The sequence below is a fragment of the Somniosus microcephalus genome, chromosome 8, assembly GCF_052327205.1.
Source record: "Somniosus microcephalus isolate GS21.2 chromosome 8, FLI_Smic_1.0, whole genome shotgun sequence".
Taxonomy (NCBI): domain Eukaryota; kingdom Metazoa; phylum Chordata; class Chondrichthyes; order Squaliformes; family Somniosidae; genus Somniosus; species Somniosus microcephalus.
Genome location: NC_140994.1, coordinates 179,080,116 through 179,100,373, shown reverse-complemented (window position 1 = coordinate 179,100,373; position 20,258 = coordinate 179,080,116). Strand labels below are relative to the sequence as shown.

The 20,258-nt window shown below is 40.3% G+C and overlaps 1 protein-coding gene across 2 annotated transcripts in view; it reads right to left on the bottom strand.

The window, feature by feature from the left end:
• The window catches only part of cpeb4b (cytoplasmic polyadenylation element binding protein 4b), a 123,819-nt gene that overhangs the window by 60,317 nt on the left and 43,244 nt on the right, over nucleotides 1-20,258 (bottom strand). For both annotated transcript variants that reach the window (XM_085995398.1, XM_085995399.1), the window contains exons 2-3: nucleotides 17,958-18,048; nucleotides 11,241-11,291 (exon numbers count right to left, since the gene is read on the bottom strand). In XM_085995398.1, coding sequence (XP_085851524.1) covers nucleotides 11,241-11,291; nucleotides 17,958-18,048 — 142 coding nt within the window. The remainder of the gene's footprint in view (nucleotides 1-11,240; nucleotides 11,292-17,957; nucleotides 18,049-20,258) is intronic.

Genomic DNA, 20,258 nt, shown 5'->3' with positions numbered 1-20,258 from the left:
CCCAAATAAGTGTTCTTTATACAAATGTATAAAGTATAAGGCACAAATTGAATGAATTGCAGGCACAAATTCAACTTACAGGGTACGACATGGTAACCTTTACAGAGGCATGGTTGCAAGCCAGGTCAGGACTGGAACCCGAAGATACTAGGTTATAAGGTATACAGGAAGGATAGGGAATGTGGTAGAGGGGGAGGAGTAGCATTAGTGATTAAGGATGAAATGACTTATATAAAAGAGGTGATATAACGAGAGGTAAGCAAGTAGTGGAGACTTTATGGGTAGAATTAAGAAATAGAAAATTATTTAAGACTGTATTGGGAGTGGTGTGTAGGCCCCCTGGTAGCAGCGGTGCAGTGGCAGAATTACATTACATAGGATATACGGCACAGAAACAGGCCATTTGGCTCAAATAGTCCATGCTGGTGTTTATGCTCCACACAAGCCTCCTCCCATCTTTCCTCATCTAAATCCATCAACATAACCCAGGTAGGCAACATACCATGTGGAACTCTGGATCCTGCTTACAAGGGATGCTATCTGTCCCCCTAATTATAGGGTATTAATGCAGAGTTTAGACAGGCATGTAGTAAAGGCAGTGTTTTTTTAATGGGGGATTTTAACTTCCATATAGATGGGATAAGCAGACAAGCTCATGTCAGAAAGGTAGTGAATTTATTGTGTTTAGGAAAAGTTTTCTGCAACAATATGTCCTACAACTAACAAGGGGGCAGGTCATATTAGAATAAATAATGAGCAAAGAGCCATATTTAGTTAACAGCCTAATGGTGCGTGAACATTTATCTAATGATGACCATAATATGATTGAGTTCAATGTTGTGTTTGAAAGGGAGAAACGCAAAACAGCCAAGATTTAGTTTACTAAGGTTCTAGATTTAGGCAAGGCTGACTTCAACAGGTCGAGAGAGACTGTCCACAGTAAACTGGACAAATCTGTCATTTTACCCATTAACAGAAGATTAGTGGGAGGTGTTCAAAATTTTTTAAAATTTATTTAAAAAAAACGTGATACAGAACCAGTTTATACCCCTAAAGGAGCAAGAGTTCTACTTGCCAAAAAAAGCCATAGATGACTAAAGAGGTAAGGGACAACATAAAACTAAAAGAAAAAGCATACGAGAATGGGGAAAAAATAGCATAGATTCTGGCAAATGAGAGAGATACAAAGAACAGGAAAGGGTAACAAAACAGACAGTAAGAGCTACAAAAAAAGGGAGTATCAAAAGAAACTTGCAAGAGATATCAAAATCAACACAAAAAACTTTACAATTTTATCAGGAAGAGAGGGTGGTTAAGAGCAATGTGGGCCCCTTAAAAACTGACAATGGTGATATGAAAATAAGGAAATGGTGGACATGTTAAATTACTTTGCGTCAGTATTTACAGTAGAGGAGGAGGATAGCATGCCGGACAGCCCAAGGAAACGAATCAGGGACAGGGACTCACCAAAATTAACGTAAGCAAATTAACAGTAATGAAGAAAATAATGGCACTAAAAAGTGACAATCCCCAGGACCAGATGGTTTTCAAGGAAATAGGAAAGAACATTGCAGATGCCCTAACTATGATCTGCCGAAGTTCTCTTAATTCAGGAACCATTCTTTTAGATAGGAAAATTGCACAGGTCACTCTGCTATTTAAGAATGGAGAGGGAATTACAGACCGGTTACCCGTCTGATTTGATTTGATTTGTTGATTTGATTGATTTGAACACATCTGTTGTCATGAAATTACTAGAATCTGTAATTAAGGATGGAGTGGCTGAATACCTTGAAAATTTTCAGCTGATCAGAGAGAGCCTGCATGGATTTGTAAAGGGTATGTCTTGCCAGACAAACCTGATTGAATTTTTTGAAGGTGACTAAAGTAGGGGACAGGGGAATGTCTATGGATGTTATTTATATGGATTTCCAGAAGGCATTTCATAAGAGACTGTTAGCTAAAGTTGAAGCTCATGGAATTGAGGGCAAATTATTGACCTGGTTAGAAGATTGGCTGAGCAGTAGGAGACAGTGAGTAGGGATAATGGGTAGGTACTCTAATTGGCAGAATGTGACTGGTGGCATCCCACAGGGATCTGTGTTGGGGCCTCAACTATTCACTGTATTTATTAACGATATAGACGATGGGATAGAGAACCACATACAGGAAACTTTGGTTTATCCGGAGGTTATATGTCCGGAATACTCGATCTAACGGCAAAAATCAGGAGCCGTTTTCTATAAGGTTTTTAGTTCTCGTTGCTTTTGTTTCCCCAGTCAGGCACTGCAAGGTCTGCAGCTATAGCAACAGCTTCAGCTAGAGACGCTTGCAGCTGCAGCCGACTGTTTAGAAGCTGTTGCTAAGCAACAGTGTTTGTTGTCAGATACGGAGATGAAAACCTCCGTATGCTTCAACATTAACTTTGTATGTCTGGCAGTTTTGATAGATCGGCAACAGCTCGGTCCCGTCGGTGCCGGATATAACAAAGTTTCCTGTATACAAGTTTGCCGACGACAGAAAGCTAGGCGGCATTGTAAGTAGTGTAGATGGAAGCACATAATTACAAAGCTATATTAATAGATTTAAGTGAATGGGCAAAACTGTGGCAAATAGATTTCAATATCGGCAAGTGTGAGGTCATCCACTTTGGACCAAAAAAGGATAGATCAGAGTACTTTCTAAATTGTTAAAAGCTAGAAGCGGTGGCAGTCCAAAGAGACTTGGGGGTCCATTTAGATCATTAAAATGTCATGGACAAAAAAAAATCAAAAGGCCAATGGAATGCTGGCCTTTATATTTAGAGCACTAGAATACAAGGGGTTAGAAGTCATGCTACAGCTATACAAAGCCCTGGTTAGGCCACACCTGGAGTACGGTGAGCAGTTCTGGGCACCACACCTTAGGAAGGATATTCATGCTGTCCTGCGACCTAATTCCAAGGATCTAATTGAATGGCGGAACAGGCTCGAGAGGCTAAATGGCTTACTCCTGTTCCTAGACTCTCCATAGCCTTTATGTAATGGGGTATTCATAACTGCATACAATCCAACTAAATGTGGCCCAACCACTGCCTTGTGCCTCGACATTACCGCTTTAGTCTTGCCCTCCATATCCCTATTTACAAAACCCAAAAGGCTATTGGCCTTTATGACTATATCTGCACGTACTTACCAGGAAGTTACATATTTGAACTCTTCGATCTCTCCGGTCATCCACAGCTTTTAGCACCTTTCCAGAGTTGTATACTCAAACTTCTCGTTTTACTCTCAAAATGTATTACCTCACACTTACTTACATTAACTCGCATCTTTGCCCTATCTGCCTATTCTGTTAATCTGTGTCTACATCAAGTCTTTTACAGTCCTCCTTACTGTTTGTCAAAGCCTCCCTGCTTTTATGTAGTCAACAAATTTTGAAATTGTGCTCCTATGCTCAAGAACAAAAGTGGACCAAGCACAAATCTCTAGTAAAACAAGGAATTACTGAACACAAAAGACGAGTAAATATGACTGCTCTATTATGAGCAGGTTGACTAGCTTCAAGCAGATTGTAGTGTCAGAATAGGTAAAAACTACCACTAACCATTTTTCAACCTTACATGGAGGAAAATCCCACAAGGCAATGATGGATTATGCTACCAGAAAGCTCACTGATCAAGACAAAACATTCCAGATACTTGGATTCTGTGCTGAAACCGAGCTTTATTTCCTTGGTGGAAACCAAGAGAGCTAAATGTAAACATCCCAACATCAGGAGATTTTAAACATGCTTAAGCTTGAACCTACCAGACAGGTTTAAAAACTTAAGGTTACAGACCGTTTAAAATTCTCCAGTCCGTTAATAGGTCAGATTGGGTTAAGTCCATTACTTAAGTGGAACAATATGCTAAACGGTTTCTATCTAACATTAAAAATCTTAGATGAGAAAATATTAGATATCGCTTAATTATGAAACACTAAAATTAATAACTCATTCCTTGCAGTAGACAACCCCAACTTAGATGAGCTTCTAGTCAGGTCACAGCATGAAATTATTTATTTAAAGAAAAAAAACGATGCCGTGCTGCTGGGGAAATAGATCATTATACACAGCCATCAAAAGCAAGCATTTCTTTTCAATGTTGCTTATGACCCTTAATCTGCAAATTAAAAATTATGAGCTGAAGAGTGCATCCAGTGACTGAGTTTTGATTAACCAGGCATCTAAGGTTTAGTGTGAATGCCTGGTCTCTATGATGGACAATCGAGTACCTACAAATGTATAATGGCCCTGAATTCACGATTGGCGATGTAGCCAGGGAGTACGCCGCCGATATCCGAACAAAATTTGCACTTTCCTCGTGCGAACCCCTCTTCGAAAAGTTGCTTTCAAATACTGCAGAGTTGTGCGCAGAAAATGCCTGCTGGTGGCAGTTAACTGTCAGTCAGCTGTAAGTGTTTGTCTTGAATCGGTGCTAATTACTGAGAGCAGGGAGCCGAGACAGCACTTGGAACTTGGGCGTGGATCAAAAGTGTATAAAAGTAAAAAGAGTATCTGCTGACGCACAGAGTGGGCTGCACAGAGTGATCCTAAACTGAGTGCTTCTAGACAGAGTGCTAAATTGGGAATTTGGAGGAGAGAGCGAGAGGAGTGGCCAGAGAGCCCAGAGGCAGTGCGAGCGTCAGGGAGCGAGGCAAGTGAAGTCAGCACAAGGGAAGGAGCTGAAGGGGGGAAAAAAAACAAATTGGTGAGTAGCTGGTGATTGTTCTTTGAGTTTATTTCTGTTAAGTTAGTTAATAATCTATTGAGTAGAGGCATGACAGGACACTTCAGTCCCATGGAAGGCACATCTTGTGCCATGTTGGAACTCCAGGATGCTTCCTGTGTCCTTGACAACCACGTGTGCAGGAATTGTCGTCCAGGTTTTGGAGCTTGAGCAGCAGTTGGCGTCACTGAAGTACATCCGTGAGGCTGAGAGCTACGTGGATAGCACGTTTCAGGAGGTGGTCACCCCGCAGTGCAAGGGTGCACAGGCAGAGAAGAACTGGGTGACCTCCAGACAGACAAGGAGGACCAGGCAGGTAGTGCAGGAGTCCCAAGTGCATCTCGCTCTCCAAACAGACTGAATTCTGGTGAGGGCGATGGTTCCTCTGGGGAGTACAGCCAGAGCAAAGTCCATGGCACCACAGGTGACTCAGCTTTACTGGGGTCAGGGGGAGAAAAGAGAGGAGCAAGATCAGGAAAGCAATAGTGGTAGGGGATTTGATAGTTGAGAACACAGAACATTTCGGCAGCCAGAGACGTGATTCCAGGATGGTATGCTGCCTCCCTGGTGCCAGGGTCAAGGATGTCACCGAGCAGCTGCAGAACATTCTGAGGGAGGGGGAGGGGGGGGGTGAACAGCCAGAATTCATGGTCCATATTGGTATCAACGACATAAGTAGAAAGAGGCACGAGGTCCTGCAGGCAGATTTTAGGGAGCTAGGAAAAAGAGATTAAAAAGCAGGACCTCAAAAAGGTAGTAATCTCTGGATTACTCCCGGTGCCACGGGCTAGTGAGTACAGAAATAGGAGGATAGAGCAGATGAATGCATGGCAGGGGAGATGGTGCAGGAGGGAGGACTTCAGATTCTTGGGACATGGGACCGGTTCTGGGGGAGGTGTGACCTGTACAGGCCGGACAGCTTGCACCTCAACAGAGCCGGAACCCATGTCCTCACGAGATGGGGATGTTAGCTAGTGCTGTTGGGGAGGGTTTAAACTAATTTGGCAGGGGGATGGGCACCAGGATGTAGCATTAGAAAGGAGAAACAGTGTGCAAAGGATTGGGAGACAGATAGCACTACAGTAAGAAATAGTAAGGTATTAGGTCAGGTCCAACTAAGAGAATACAAGGTGTATTCTATAGGCCACCAACTAGTGGGAAAGAGATCGAGGAGCAAATTTGAGGGGAAATTACAGAGGTGCAAGAACTATAGAGTAGGGATAATGGGGGACTCCAATTAGCCAAATATAGACTGGGAGCAGAATAGTGTAAAGGGCAAAGAGGGGGACGAATTTCTGAAGTGTGTTCAGGAGAACTTTGTTGATCAGTACGTTTCCAGCCCAACGAGGAAGGAGGCATTGCTGGATCTGGTTCTGGGGAATGAAGTGTCAATAGGGGAACATTTAGGGAATAGTGACCATTGTATCATAAGATTTAGATTAGCTATGGAAAAGGGCAGGAAGCAATCGAGAGTCAAAATATTTAATTGGAGGAAGGCCAATTTCAGTGGGTTGAGAATGGATCTGGCCTGGGTAAATTGGATTCAAAGATCGGCAGGCAAAACTGTAATCGAACAATGGGCTGCCTTTAAAGAGGAGATGGTTTGGGTACAGTCATGGTACATTCCCACAAGGGGTGAAAGGTAGGGCAACTAAAGCCAGAGCTCTCTGGATGACGAAAGAGATAGAGAGTAAGATGGAGCAGAAAAAGAGCACGTGTGACAGATGTCAGGTTGAGAATACATCGGAGAATCAGGCTGAATATAGAAAATTCAGAGGGGAAGTGAAAAAGAAAATAAGAGGGGCAAAGAGAGAATATGATTGGCAGCTACCATAAAAAGGGATTTCAAAGGTCTTCTATAGGCATATAAATAATAAACAGGTAGTAAGAGGGGGGGTGGGGCAGATTAGGGATCAAAAAGGAGACCTACGTATGGAGGCAGAGGACATGGCGGAGGTACTAAATGAATACTTTGCATCTGTCTTCACCAAGGAAGATGCTGCCAAAGTCAGTGAAAGAGGAGGTAGTAGAGATACTGGATGGGATAAAAATTGATAGAGGAGGTATAGAAAGGCTGGCTGTACTTAAAGTTGATAAGTCACCAGGACTAGATGGGATGCATTCTAGGATGCTGAGGGAAGTTAAGGAGGAAATCACAGAGCTCCTGGCCAAAATCTTCCAATCCTCCTTAGATACAGGGGTGGTGCCAGAAGACTGGAGAATTGCAAATGTTACACCCTTGTTCAAAAAAGGGCACAAGGATAAACCCAGCAACTAGTCAGTTTAATCTCGGTAGTGGGGAAGCTTTTAGAAACAATAATCGGGGACAAAATTAACAGTCCCTTGGACAAGTGTGAATTAATTAAGGAAAGCCAGCACGGATTTGTTAAAGGCAAATTGTGTTAAACTAACTTGATCGAGTTTTTTGATGAGGTAACAGAGGGTTGATGAGGGCAATGCAGTTGATGTGGAGTACATGGACTTCCAAAAGGCGTTTGATAAAGTGCCACATAAAGAGGCTTGCCAGCAAAGTTGAAGCCCATGGAATAAAAGGGACAGTGGCAGCATGGATAAGAAATTGGCTAAGTGACAGGAAAGAGTAGTGGTGAATGGTTGTTTTTTGGACTGGAGGAAGGTATACAGTGGTGTTCCCCAGGGGTACTAGGACCACTGCTTTTCTTGATATATATTAATGAATTGGGTGTACAGAGCACAATTTCAAAATTTGCAGATGACAAAACTTGGAAGTATAGTGAACAGTGGAGGAGGATAGTGATAGACTTCAAGAGGACAGACACGTGGCAGATGAAGTTTAACGCAGAAAAGTGCAAAGTGATACATTTTAGTAGGAAGAATGAGGAAAGGCAATATAAACTGAAGGGTACAATCCTTAAGTGGGTGCATGAACAGAGAGACCTAGGGTATATGTGCACAAATCGTTAAAGGTGGCAGGGCAGGTTGAGCAAGCGGTTAAAGCAGCATATGGGATCCTGGGCTTCATAAATAGAGGCATAGAGTACAAAAGCAAGGACGTTATGATGAACCTTTATAAAACACTGGGTCAGCCGCAACTGGAGTATTGTGTCCAAATCTGGCCACCGCATGTTAAGAATGTGAAGGCCTTAGAGAGGGCGCAGAAAAGATTTACAAGAATGATTCCAGGGATGAGGGACTTCAGTTATGTGGATAGACTAGAAAAGCTGGGGTTGTTCTCCTTCGAGCAGAGAAGGTTCAGAGGAGATTTCATAGAGGTGTTCAAAATCATGAGGGGTCTAGACAGAGTGGATAGAGAGAAACTGTTCCCATTGGCAGAAGGGTCGAGAACCAGAGGACACAGATTTAAGGTGATTGGCAAAAGAACCAAAGGTGACATGAAGAAAAACTTTACACAGTGAGTGGTTGGATCTGGAATGCACTGCCTGAAAGGGTGGGGGAGGCAGACTCAATTGTGGCTTTCAAAAGCGAATTGGATAAGTACCTGAAAAAATTTGCAGGGCTACGGGGAAAGGGCAGGGGAGTGGAACTAGCTGAAGTGCTCTTGCAGAGAGCCGGCATGGGCTCGACAGGCCAAATGGCCTCCTTCTGTGCTGGAACCATTCTATGCTCCACGGATTCTAGGGGCGCACCGTAGTGCATATGCGAACCTGAGATCACATGGGGTGGTGCTCCTTTCACTTCCTGACTCTTAGCAAATCAGGAAACAGAGGAGATTGCGGATTTGCCCAGAACTCATTTAAAGTAATTTAGCAGCCAGAAATGCTATTTTATTAATAAGTACTAATTTAATACAAAAAAGATTTCAACATTAATAGAATTTGATCAAACACTGAAAAGCCTTTAAAACCACAAAACTCAAATTAGGATGAATTTTATATGAAGCCTGCAGCTGAATTAACATTGGCCCTTTAATTCTGGGCCATGACAACATAAACCTATAATTACAGACCTATTGTCCCATTGAATTTGTTTCTCCTCTATTAGACTAACTAACTTTTGATTAATTTAAATAATCTAAAATCGAGGAAATCATGAAAGTGAATTGAATCCCATCTAAATGAAAGTTGGGAAATTAAACCGAAACTACAAAAGGCTTTTGGGCAGCAAAGACGGTGACACAAAAAGGTCCCGTTTTCAAACTTCAACAAATGAAAGTTTCTTTCAAAGTTTGTATTTGCTCAGACACAAACCAGTGCCTCACTGTTATGAGCTGCAGCATAAACTAATACAATTTTCTCATCCCCCCCCTCCCGAGGGTGCAACAGGCTCCTGTACCTGTTTGCAACTGACGTAAAAACTTTCAGAGTAATTAGCGTGCAGTCGGTGAGCAATTAGCCCAACCTTTTGCCAGCACGTTTATTTGAATGAGGTGACATGTACAGCAAAGCCGATGGGCAGTCGGAACTTGACAGGTCGCATGCGCTTGGAAATCCCGAACTTGGTCAATTTCAAAGATGGTCTGACGCCCGAGAGTATGCCGTCATACCGACCGCAAACTCAGGGCTCATATTTTGGGTAATTGAGGTTATATGGTTATTCAAAGTGAAGTATGAGCAGAAGTTTTCTGAAGATGTTTGATAGTGAATCATTAGGGAAATCAAATTTGATCAAGATATGTAAAGTTAAGAAATATTTCCTCCTCAGACATTTACCAGTATTAAGAATGGGACTAAATCTTCTGCATCCATAAAGCAACCTTGAGTAGAGGCTACTCACCTATTAGGAAGGGACCACTGTTATGGTTTAAATATTGCAAAAAAAATCAACTCAATAACAGGAGGATTGGTAATTAATGTAAATTGAGTAACATTCCTTGCAATGACTCATACTTAATAAATCATTAATCTGCAGCACCATTGCTATAACTACTTTAGAAAGATGCACCCCATTGCAACCAATTACCACCCAGAGCATATACACTAGTTAATTTCAGTTTATCTTTCCCTTTGATTTTCTTTTAAATGACCTATTTTCACTACTTTGCTGCATTCAGTGATTCCTTGATCATTGTTTCCCACTTCTAGCAGGTTTTACTTTACAATCACTTGTCCAGTTTATCTTCTGTATTCTGGCATTCTCTCCAACACAAAAGGCATATACAAACTCCCAACATTCAGTTATCATAGACCACATTAGCAATATATCAAGCTAGAAATATGAAATGTATATGCACAATGTGTAAACTACCAACATAATTCATGCCTGCAGTGCTTGAAAGTTATTCAGAGCCGGAGTGTGTTAGACATCCGGCTGACTAAAAAAAAACCACTTGTGTCAATATACCTCAGCAGTGTTTCAACAGAACTCTAGATGGTGTACCTAGGTGCCCAGTGTAATGGAAATTAAAACTCAATAGAGTTCATTCACAAAGGTTCTTTGTTAGTCTGCTTTATTCCCACCCAGCCCTCAAAAAGACATGTGTCTGTTGTGACAAAGTCACAAGACATTACAAGCAGGAAAATAACTTTAGCTTTCAGGAATAGTTTTGACAATTCCATCTTTGTGATATAAAATCTTACTACTGTAACTACAACGGGACATTCTGAATTTAATTCAGAAATACTCTGACTATACTGCAGGAAATTTTGAAAAATGGATTCTATTACCTACAATGTATAATATATTTAGAGCAACTGATAGTTGGCAGTAAACTACAAAACTGTAACTTAATTGAGGTTTGATGAAAGACCTCAAGAAAGTATTCATAAAGCATTCATGATACAAAGATTGATTTATAGCCTTAACCATTAAACTGATTTGTTGTACTGTGTACTATGTGGTTTTAATTTATTTTCTTCTTGATTGGGTACAAGACGATAAGAAAATCCAGAATGAGAAAAGGGCAAATAGTCCATCAAACAGAGTATGTGTATGATTATTTAATCATGACATGAAACTCCCTCTCACTGTTGTTGATCAATGTATATACTGAGGGTGAAGAAATTCTCCAGTTATAGTTCCAAGACTGACAAGATTTTGAATTTTAGTAGAACCTATGTTATTTGATGCTGACTTGCAGCTTTTATACATATAAGGTACTCCACTATATGCCTTGGTATAGTTTTCATTATTTGATAATGATGCAAGGCCATCAGTGTCAGCTATGTTCCCTTTTTAAAATATAGATGCTGTTTGTTCTAATTATTCAGATTCTCTCTACAGAGGGTCCTTAAGGTTGTGAAATTTTAATATTTTATACATATTTATATCATATAAATAAAAAAACCAAGAGATTATACATGAGTAGGCAAGTAGGTTCCAATAGCACAGATCCTAAATTAATGCTTACAGAAAATGAAGGACTGTATTCCCAGTTATCCTCAGAACAGAAACCTACTCGACAGATATCCACTGCTTGGAAGAAGGGCACATTGAATTTCTAGTGTGTTGCGCCACAATAACACGATGCTGGTTATATCTGCAAGTCTTCAAATGGCAAGTTCCCAATCTCAGCATTAGGGAACGACACTGTTTGAACATAATGACAAATACTTACCATTAATAGGAAGAGGACTGTCTGATCCTGGATGCGCGTAGTTTAGACGACCTATATGAAAATAAAATAAAAGTTATAGTAAGCTATGAACTGATGAGCTGGTTTTTGGTCACCTTTTCAGCAAAATACCTTTCATCATCAATGCAACAGCTAAGATCCTAAACATTGTGATTGTGTTCTTAACTGGCAGCTGTACAATCCATTGAGTTCTACAACACTGGTACATAGTTACTTGTAAATTGTTTTCAGCATTAGTCTTCATGAACTAACTTTTTGTGTGAACTGGTTATCAGTTTCACTCTAGAATAGGCTAGAATTAAACCGGATAGTAAAAACTCTGATCCATTTTGATTGTATACTGCTGTTATTATGTGGCAGATTGTTATGCATTTGGACTTCTGATGTGCTGGATTTAGGTTAAAATCCTAACTCCTGATCAGCCTTTTACTAAAGTATTCTGTACAGCTAGCATCTTCATCTATAAATATCTGGTTTACTGTTCATAGCCTAGTATGAAAACATAGCAGGAGCAATTGTGGGGTTCTTCTTCCAGGTAGAAAATAGTATTTATAGCCATTTATTCAGGTTAGTTTTACTAAAAAAAACACCCTTCCAGGGCTCCAGAGCCTGTTGATCTAATTTTAGAACACATGTCGATTAGGTTTTTGCTCAGATCAGCAGTGGGCTGGTTGGGGGGACGGGGAGATGAGGAAAAATAGATATATCCATTTGTAGTACAAATTTTACAGTTTTCACAACAGACGCAGGAACAATCACCCACTGCTCCATTTTGAAATGCTGATTCATATTCTCATTATACACTACCTACCAAAAATGGCTGGTTAAAAAACACATTCCTTCATATCAAAAAAAAGAGTCAAAGTGGGCTTTACCAATAGTTCAGTGGCAAGATCTCGATCCAGAAAAGGTCCCAGATTTAATTGTTGGCAACCAGTGTAGCAATCAAGGTGGTATAATTAGCCACAGTTAGGGAGGGAAAGCCATGTCCGGGTTCTTGCTAACTTCTCCAGTCACTCCTGCTGGAAAAGCACATGCCTGGACATCAGATGAGAACTCGGCTGCAATGCCTCTTGAATAGCCTACTGGCACTAACCATCACAGCTCACAAGTGAATAGCAGTTACTTGGGCGAAGTACCAGAGGATGACTGCAGCCCATGGAACCATATTCCAGTGAGGGAATCAACACCTTTGGGGAAGGAGAGGGGAGAAAATTGAAGACAAAGAGTCTACAGTTCACAGCATAGGTTCATGAAAGCAAAGTTGTGTAGGATTAGTTACTTCTCTTATCCCTGCCCACCTCCTCCACCCCATAAATTTACATTAAAATTATGTAAATTTCCAATAAACTCCCAAGAGAATATCTATTATGCTTCAAATGGGTATTCAGTAACTAGCATATTCTTGGTTCACATTACGGAGCACTAAAATGCTGTTAGTGGGACATAGTAGAGGAAAAGCAAACAGAACTGTAATTTTGGTCAATTCTTACAATAAACTTAAGCTGCCAGGTTTAATTAAATTTGCTTTAAAAAGTAATACTGTAGGAAGAGTTTAAAAAAAAAACACTCCAGAAATTATACTTAAAATCACATTGTTAGAGCAGTTCAAGTCAATTATTAAAAAAACACACTAGCTCACTGAGCAAAACCATGAAACACTCAATAGATTGTTTCAAAACAATCTAGGTTAATTCAACAAAACATGCATGCATGATAACAGTTCTCAAACCAAAGAGCTATTCATATAAAGGCCAGTGAACATCTCAATAGTAGAGTGGCATTTTTCTTCTCCTTAACAGTAAAAGTACTATCTAGTCTGAATATTGCAAAGGCATTATTCCTCCTTCCTGTACCTGGCCCTGCTGAAATTCTTTCCTCCTTTCCTGAAGGTGCTGGCTCATACTGGGGTACAGTTCCACTTCTTGTACGTAGTCCAAGTACCCATTCTCAATGTGAGCCCAGATGACAAGCTGCAGAATACTATTTGATCATGGGGGAATATCACAGCAGATCCTGATCCAGGCCTCACCTGATATCCATACACATGCACTTTCCAGCGTGGCAGAAGAGAGGATATTAAAAAAATTAATACACCAGTCTTGAATACGATAGGTACTGGGAGTACCTTCACCACACGGACTGCAGCGGTTCAAGGCGGCGGCAGCTCACCACCACCTTCTCAAGGGCAATTAAAGATGGGCAATAAATGCTGGCCTTGCCAGCGACGCCCACATCCCATGAACAAATTAAAAAAGGTAGATGGGTAGAGGTTGCTTTAATGTAGCAGAGTGAAACAAGTTACATAATAAGCCTATCAATTGCTTGCACCTGCAGTGCCATAGAACTTGCTGGAAAGGAGGTGGTCTTTTGGCCCATCGTGGCTGTCCTTGCTTTTCAAGTGGAGCCGTCTACTCGAATCCCTTGCCCTACATCTATTTTTATTCTTGTTCAAATACTATCCAGCGCCCACTAAATGATGTTACAAGGCTCTGCCTCAATATCTATTTGTGCTAAAGCATTCCCTATTCTAATAACCCTTTGCATGAATTAATTTCATTTAACTTTTCCCTTCTAATGATAATCTCAAGGCTATGCCCCTTCATTACTGATCTGCCAACTGGTGGAAACAACCAGTAGAAAGAATGTTTCATTATTTATCCTCTCAAAACTCTTCATAATCTTGAAAATCTGTATTAGGTTCCCTCTTGCCCTAGTAAAGAAAAATCCCAGTTTTGAAGCCTTCCTTCATTAGCTATAACTTGAGTTCTGAACTCTTCTTTGTATCTTTTTATTGGCTCTAATGCCCTTCCCATAATGAGATGCTTACACCTGCATGCAATATCCAATTGCAGCCTATCCAACATTTTGTACAAGTTCAAGAGCACTTTCTTGCTTTTATATTCGGTGCCACACGTATAAAACTGAGAATCCCATTTCCCTTTTTTATGGCCCATTTCTTCTACCTGCACTCCCACTTTTAAACTTTCTGTACCTCTAGATTTCTATGTTCCTTGCAATAAAAGGCCAGATTTGGAGGAGTGAAGAGTGTAGGAGTTAAAGTTGGAAGAGAAAGGATATAAACGGCTGCAAAGCGATTTGAAAACAAGGATGAGGATTTAAAATATAATCCACTGGGCAATTGGGAGGACTGGGGCGATGACAAGATATGGGCAGTTGCATTACTGAATCAGTTGGGAGTTTATGGAGGCTAGGCCAGTGAGGAGGACAAGACAAATAAACTGCTGTTTTATCTGTTAGTTCATCTGAAATAGGTCCTTTTCATCTCACTGAAATGAGCCAACACCTCTATCATGTACTCCACCTTCATTTGTTTTTAATGTGAACGTTAGTTTCTAGGCATTATTTCCCCCAAGATATTCTCCTACCTTTAGGTAACTTGTCTGGCTTCATTACCCAGAACAAGATTCTGCATTCACTCTCTTTGCTGGACATGCAACATACTGATTAAGAACGCTGTCCTTGATGCATTTGGAGACCCAATCCACATTTTGACCATATTTTTTTTTTTTTTTTTTTAATTCCAGCCCACTTTAGGCTTGTTCCCATAATTACAACTCTTACCATTGCAAGCCAATAAATCTCATCCTTGACTTCTTTTGTACTAGTCCGAGATCTATAATGTACTCCTAAAATGATAACAGAACCATTAATATGTCTTAACTATCTAAATAGATGCCATCTCAACACCAATTAAAATGTTCCTTTCTGTGGCTGTAATCATGTCATTAGTTAATAAGGCCACAGTTACCATTTTTCAGAACATTTGAAATTTAGTACGATTCAACCCGTTGTACCTGTGCTTACTGAAATCCCTTCTTTCTACTGTGGTAATGGTGTCTTATCAATATTGCTACTCCCTTACCCAATTTCCATGTCCTTCCTAAAGATTGTATAGCCTGGAATATTTAGCTCCCCAGCATGCTCAGGTTACACTTCAATTGGCTCCAATAACATGCACTTAACAAGTTACCCACCTCAAGTTCTGCAGGATTTTTCAGAACCAATTCCTTTTCTACAGTTGTTGCACATCATCCTCTAGTACGCCATGTTCTCACTTCCACCATCATTTGTAAAAACTGATGCAAATTATTTACTGAATATTCACCATACCTTCATTCTCCACAATTAGACACCTTCCTCCCTGGGTGGTCCTACACTCTCTTACTATTCTTTTACTTATTTGTCTATAAAAGCACATTTCTTTTTATAGTATCAGTTTGTCATTTTTATGTTCACTTTTAGCCCTGCTAATCATCCTTTTCACCTCCCTACCAAATTTTATCTTTAGTATTGTTAGCCCTACCTTTATCATATGCTTCCCTTTCAAAATTTCAGGTCAGTTTTAATCCATTTATCCACAGAACACTATACATCAATCACCCCCTTTTCCCCTTATTGGAACATATGCGTCACTTTCTCACTGATCTTTTAATCCGATTGCTAACTTTTCTGCCTAGTTAATTTGGATGAGATCCCCTTTTAGCTCGCTGAAATTTGCATGTTTCCATCCAGCACCCTCATCTTTGATTTTTCATTATCCTTTTCTATTCTTACATCGAACGTAACTATGTCATGGTCACTATTTCCCAACCATTCCCCTCGTCTCAATAGTTATTTCTCTTCCTCAACATCCCAGAAATAAATCAAGCAATACTTCTTTGTTTAAGACTAGCAGTCCTGGATGCATGCCAAAATGCATTCCCTACTTTGACCTCATGCATTACTTTTATTCCGTTACATCTTTGGATAGTTAAAAATCACACATTATTGCCTCATTGTTCTTGCATAAGTTATCGGAACTGTCTACAGATTGCCACCTGTCTCTCCTCTCCACTGGTGGCCTGTAAGGAACACCAAGAATTATACTATTTCCCTTATTTCGTAATTCTATCCATATGGATTCTGCCTTAATTCGACCCTTAGGTCATCCTTGCATTCCAGCACGCTGATAGAAATGTTAATTAACACTACCATCCTACAACACCACCCCCTCCCCACCACCCCGAAAATGTCGTAATCAGGAATATTCAAACTTACACCATGAGGTAGGTTTTCAGCTTGCTACCAGGTGTAAAGCTGGAGTTGCAAATCAGCCCCAGTTATTAAAAACTAAATAATTTCCATTGGTTTCAATGAAAATGAGAAAACAGGCAGCTGATCTGCAACAGTAATCTTGTGCCCAGGCAACAAGTTGAAAATCTACCCCCTAGTATAGCTTCTATAATCATATCACTAAAGTTACTTTTCTCATTCTCCAATTTTGTTTTGAATGCTTTGGACAGTCACACACATACCACTCAACTGGTCCAGAGATCCAAATCATTGTTATAGACCACAACCCAATTTGGTTCCCCCCCCACCCACCCAAAATTAAAACCTGCCAATTTAAATGCTAATTACCTCAGTAACAGTCATTAAGGGATTCATATGAACATAAGAAATAGGAGCAAGAGTAGTCCATGTGGCCCCTCGAGCCTGCTCCACCATTCAATAAGATCATGGTTGATCTTCAACCTCAACTCCACTTTCCCACCTGATCCCCATATCCTTCGATTCCCCTAGAATCCAAACATTTATCTATCTCAGCCTTGAATATACTCAACGACTCAGCATCCATAGCTCTTTGGGGTAGAGAATTCCAAAAACTCAACCCTCTGAGTAAAGAAATTTCTCATCAGTCTTAAATGGCTGACTCCTTATCCTGAGACTATGCCCCCTAGTTCTAGACTCTCCAGCCTGGGGAAACAACCTCTCAGCATCTGCCCAGTCAATCCCCTTCAGAATCTTATATGTTTCAACGAGATTACCTCTCATTTTTCTACATTCCAGACAGTATAGGCCCAATCTACACAATCCCTCCTCATAGGCCAACCCTCTCATTCCAAGAATCAATCTAGTGAACCTTCACTACACAGCCTCCAAGCCAAGTATATCCTTCCTTAGATAAGGAGACCAAAATTGTGCACAGTACTCCAGGTGTGATCTCACCAAAGCCTTTACAATTGTAGCAAGACTTCCTTACTCTTGTACTCCAGCCCCCTTGCAATAAAGGCCAGCATGCCATTTGCCTTCCTAATCGCTTACTGTACCTGCATGCCAACTTTGTGTTTCTTGTACTAGGACACCCAAATCTCTCTGAACACCAACATTTAAAAGTTTCTCACCATTTAAAAAATATTCTGTTTTTCTATTCTTCCTACCAAAGTGAATAACCTCACATTTCCCCATATTACAGTCACAAACCATTGAATTTCTGACTTCAGCTATTGCGACCATGGGCAGGCGCAAAGCCCTTTCCAACAAGTGGGTTAGGAAGTGGGGGGCAAAAGAAAAAGAAAGAGGGACATGTAACTCCAGATTGCTATTGCCAATTTCACATTGGTAGAAGCCCCAAGCCAGGAGTAACCTGCTCTCTCAGGCTAGGGATAGTGTGTGGCACATTGAGAAAAGGTAGAAAACTACTTTTGGACTGTTGTCGCAGAAGGATATTTAATTAAGTTTTCAAACTAAATTTTTTTGGTAAACTTTAGCATTGCTAAGCTTCATCCAAAATCATATTATTCTCGTTTCCTTTAACAATATTTGTGGAAAAATAGGCATTCTGTAACCACAAAAACATTTTTTCTTTTGCTATGGCCAAAACTTCACAACACTCCTTTTGAGGCTTGCATTTACCTTTTAGTGGGTCCTGTTCAGCTCTCATGATGTCAATCAGTGAACTCTCCAGTGAATGCATGTTTAAAGTGTCATATAATCTAGTTCGATCCTGGAAAAGGAACAGAATTTATCTTGGTTTGCTGACCGCCTCATTACTGCAGACAAATTATGGCAAACAGTGAAAAAATACTAGTTACCAGTGGTTACTATCAAGATAGGATGACTGTCGATATTTTTTATTTTTCAATAATTTGTAACTAGATTTGGAATGTGTATGACACATTCAATTAATTTTGTGCATGACAAATAATTTTGAAAGACTGAAGATACTTTAGACATTTTCAAGCAGTGTCATTACTGCAAGAACTGACCCTGCATTATGTAAACATGTACAACTAGAAATTATTTCTTGACCAAAACTGCTGCAAAAACAAACTGCTGCAATTTAGTTTTTTTTTTATAAAACAAATTAGTTTTTTCCTTCAAGTAAACTTGACTACAGCCCTAATATCTTAAAGTAAAAGATAAAATATTACCAAATATTTACTGAGAAAATGTACTTTAAAGACATTTACCTACAGATCATTGTGACCAAAAGTGCAGTAAATAAAACTGCTCCATACATTACTCAACATGCATACTACAGAACATTACAAACTTATTATACAATACAAACTGTCTATTCCTTATTGGCTTGCATTTTTCAGATGACTTCTGAAATAGAAAGCAAAACTATTCCAAGTCAAACTTGGACTAAAGACAGCCCTAGAAGACATTCAGAAAGGAAGCTGAAGGGCCAAAGCATCCTTGGAGAGTAAACTATGTCAAGGAAAATCAGGAAGTAGTAATTATAAATGCCAAGTTTATTTTCTAAAAGCTTAGGGATTGTAGGTGGAAGGAAAGACTGAGGGAAGCAAAAGGCTCCACAGCAGAGGTCCAGAGAAAGAATTAGCATAGGAAACTGTAATTAGTTGACCTCAATACAGTGGCAATGTGGAGAGAAGGGTATATGACAATGTGATGAGAAGATAAAGTATGACAATTCAGAGCTGAGAAGGAAGAGGAGAAAAGTTGAGAAACAGTGAACTTGCTGAGGAAGAGGGAGCAATATTTAACTCTTCAACTGGAGTTGGAGAAGTTTGGCATGAATAAGGATCAAGTTTCTTGTAGAAAACTTAGCAATGGAGATGTGGGGTGCTGTTTAAAGTTAGAGAAAATAGCATGGAAAAGAATGTTGATAGAAAAAGCACAAAAGGCAGAGCCCTCAAAAAAGAGATGGTAGCGGCTGGCTAGATTTGCAAGCAATAAAGACATTTTTAAAAATCTATAGTCCTATTGAAGGATTTGGAGGAGATGTAGATGTACAGGAAACTTTGGTTTATCCGGAGGTTAACTGTCCGGAATGCTCGAGCCACCGGCAGAAATCAGGAGCCGTTTCGTAGTTTTTTTTTCTTCTTTTCGTTGCTTTTTTTTCCCCCACCAGTCAGGCTCTGCAAGGTCTCGCTGAAGCTGTTGCTAAGCTACAGAGACGCTTGCAAGGTACGGCCGACTGTTTAGAAGCTGTTGCTAAGCAACAGGGTTTGTTGCCAGATATGGAGCTCAAAATCTCCGTATGTTTCAACATTAGCGCTGGTTTGTCCGGCAGTTTTGATGGGACAGCAACAGCTCGGTCCCGTTGGTGCCGGATAGCACAAAGTTTCCTGTAATGATTCAGCCACTGCACTTCAATAGGACGAGGTTACAAGTACAGTGTGCATAATCTAAAGAAATGTTATGACTTGTCAGCAAGAATGGTTAAGTTTGGATGATGAGTGAACAAGGTCATTGATACAAAGAAGCAATGGAATGGGAGAGAGGAGACAGGACCCTGGAGAATCCATAGGCTAACAGACAAAGCAGATGAACCATGAATTCTAGCTACTATACATATTTGGAGAAGATCAGATAGCCATGATCGGGGGGAACCATAAGATAGCTGGCATAGAAGCCCAGTGCTAGAGGCTGTCAGAAATTTTTTGGAGATGTCCAAGACAACGATGTGATGCACTGAAGCTATCTGCAGGGAACACCTGATGTAGTACTCTCTTGCCATGAACCATGCATGGTACAAGTAGAATTTCAAACATCACAAGTAGAATTTCAAAGAACATATGGCGTTAACCTTCAATATTGAGGTTATTCTCAGGAGACAGCTGCAATTACGGAGACTGCTTCAGCAAAGGAATATGCCCAGTCCATCGGTAGCACCAATGAGAGAGAGAGAGACTCATGTTCCCATGTATGCAAAGGCACAAATATTTGAGGCCAGCTCTTAAGTTA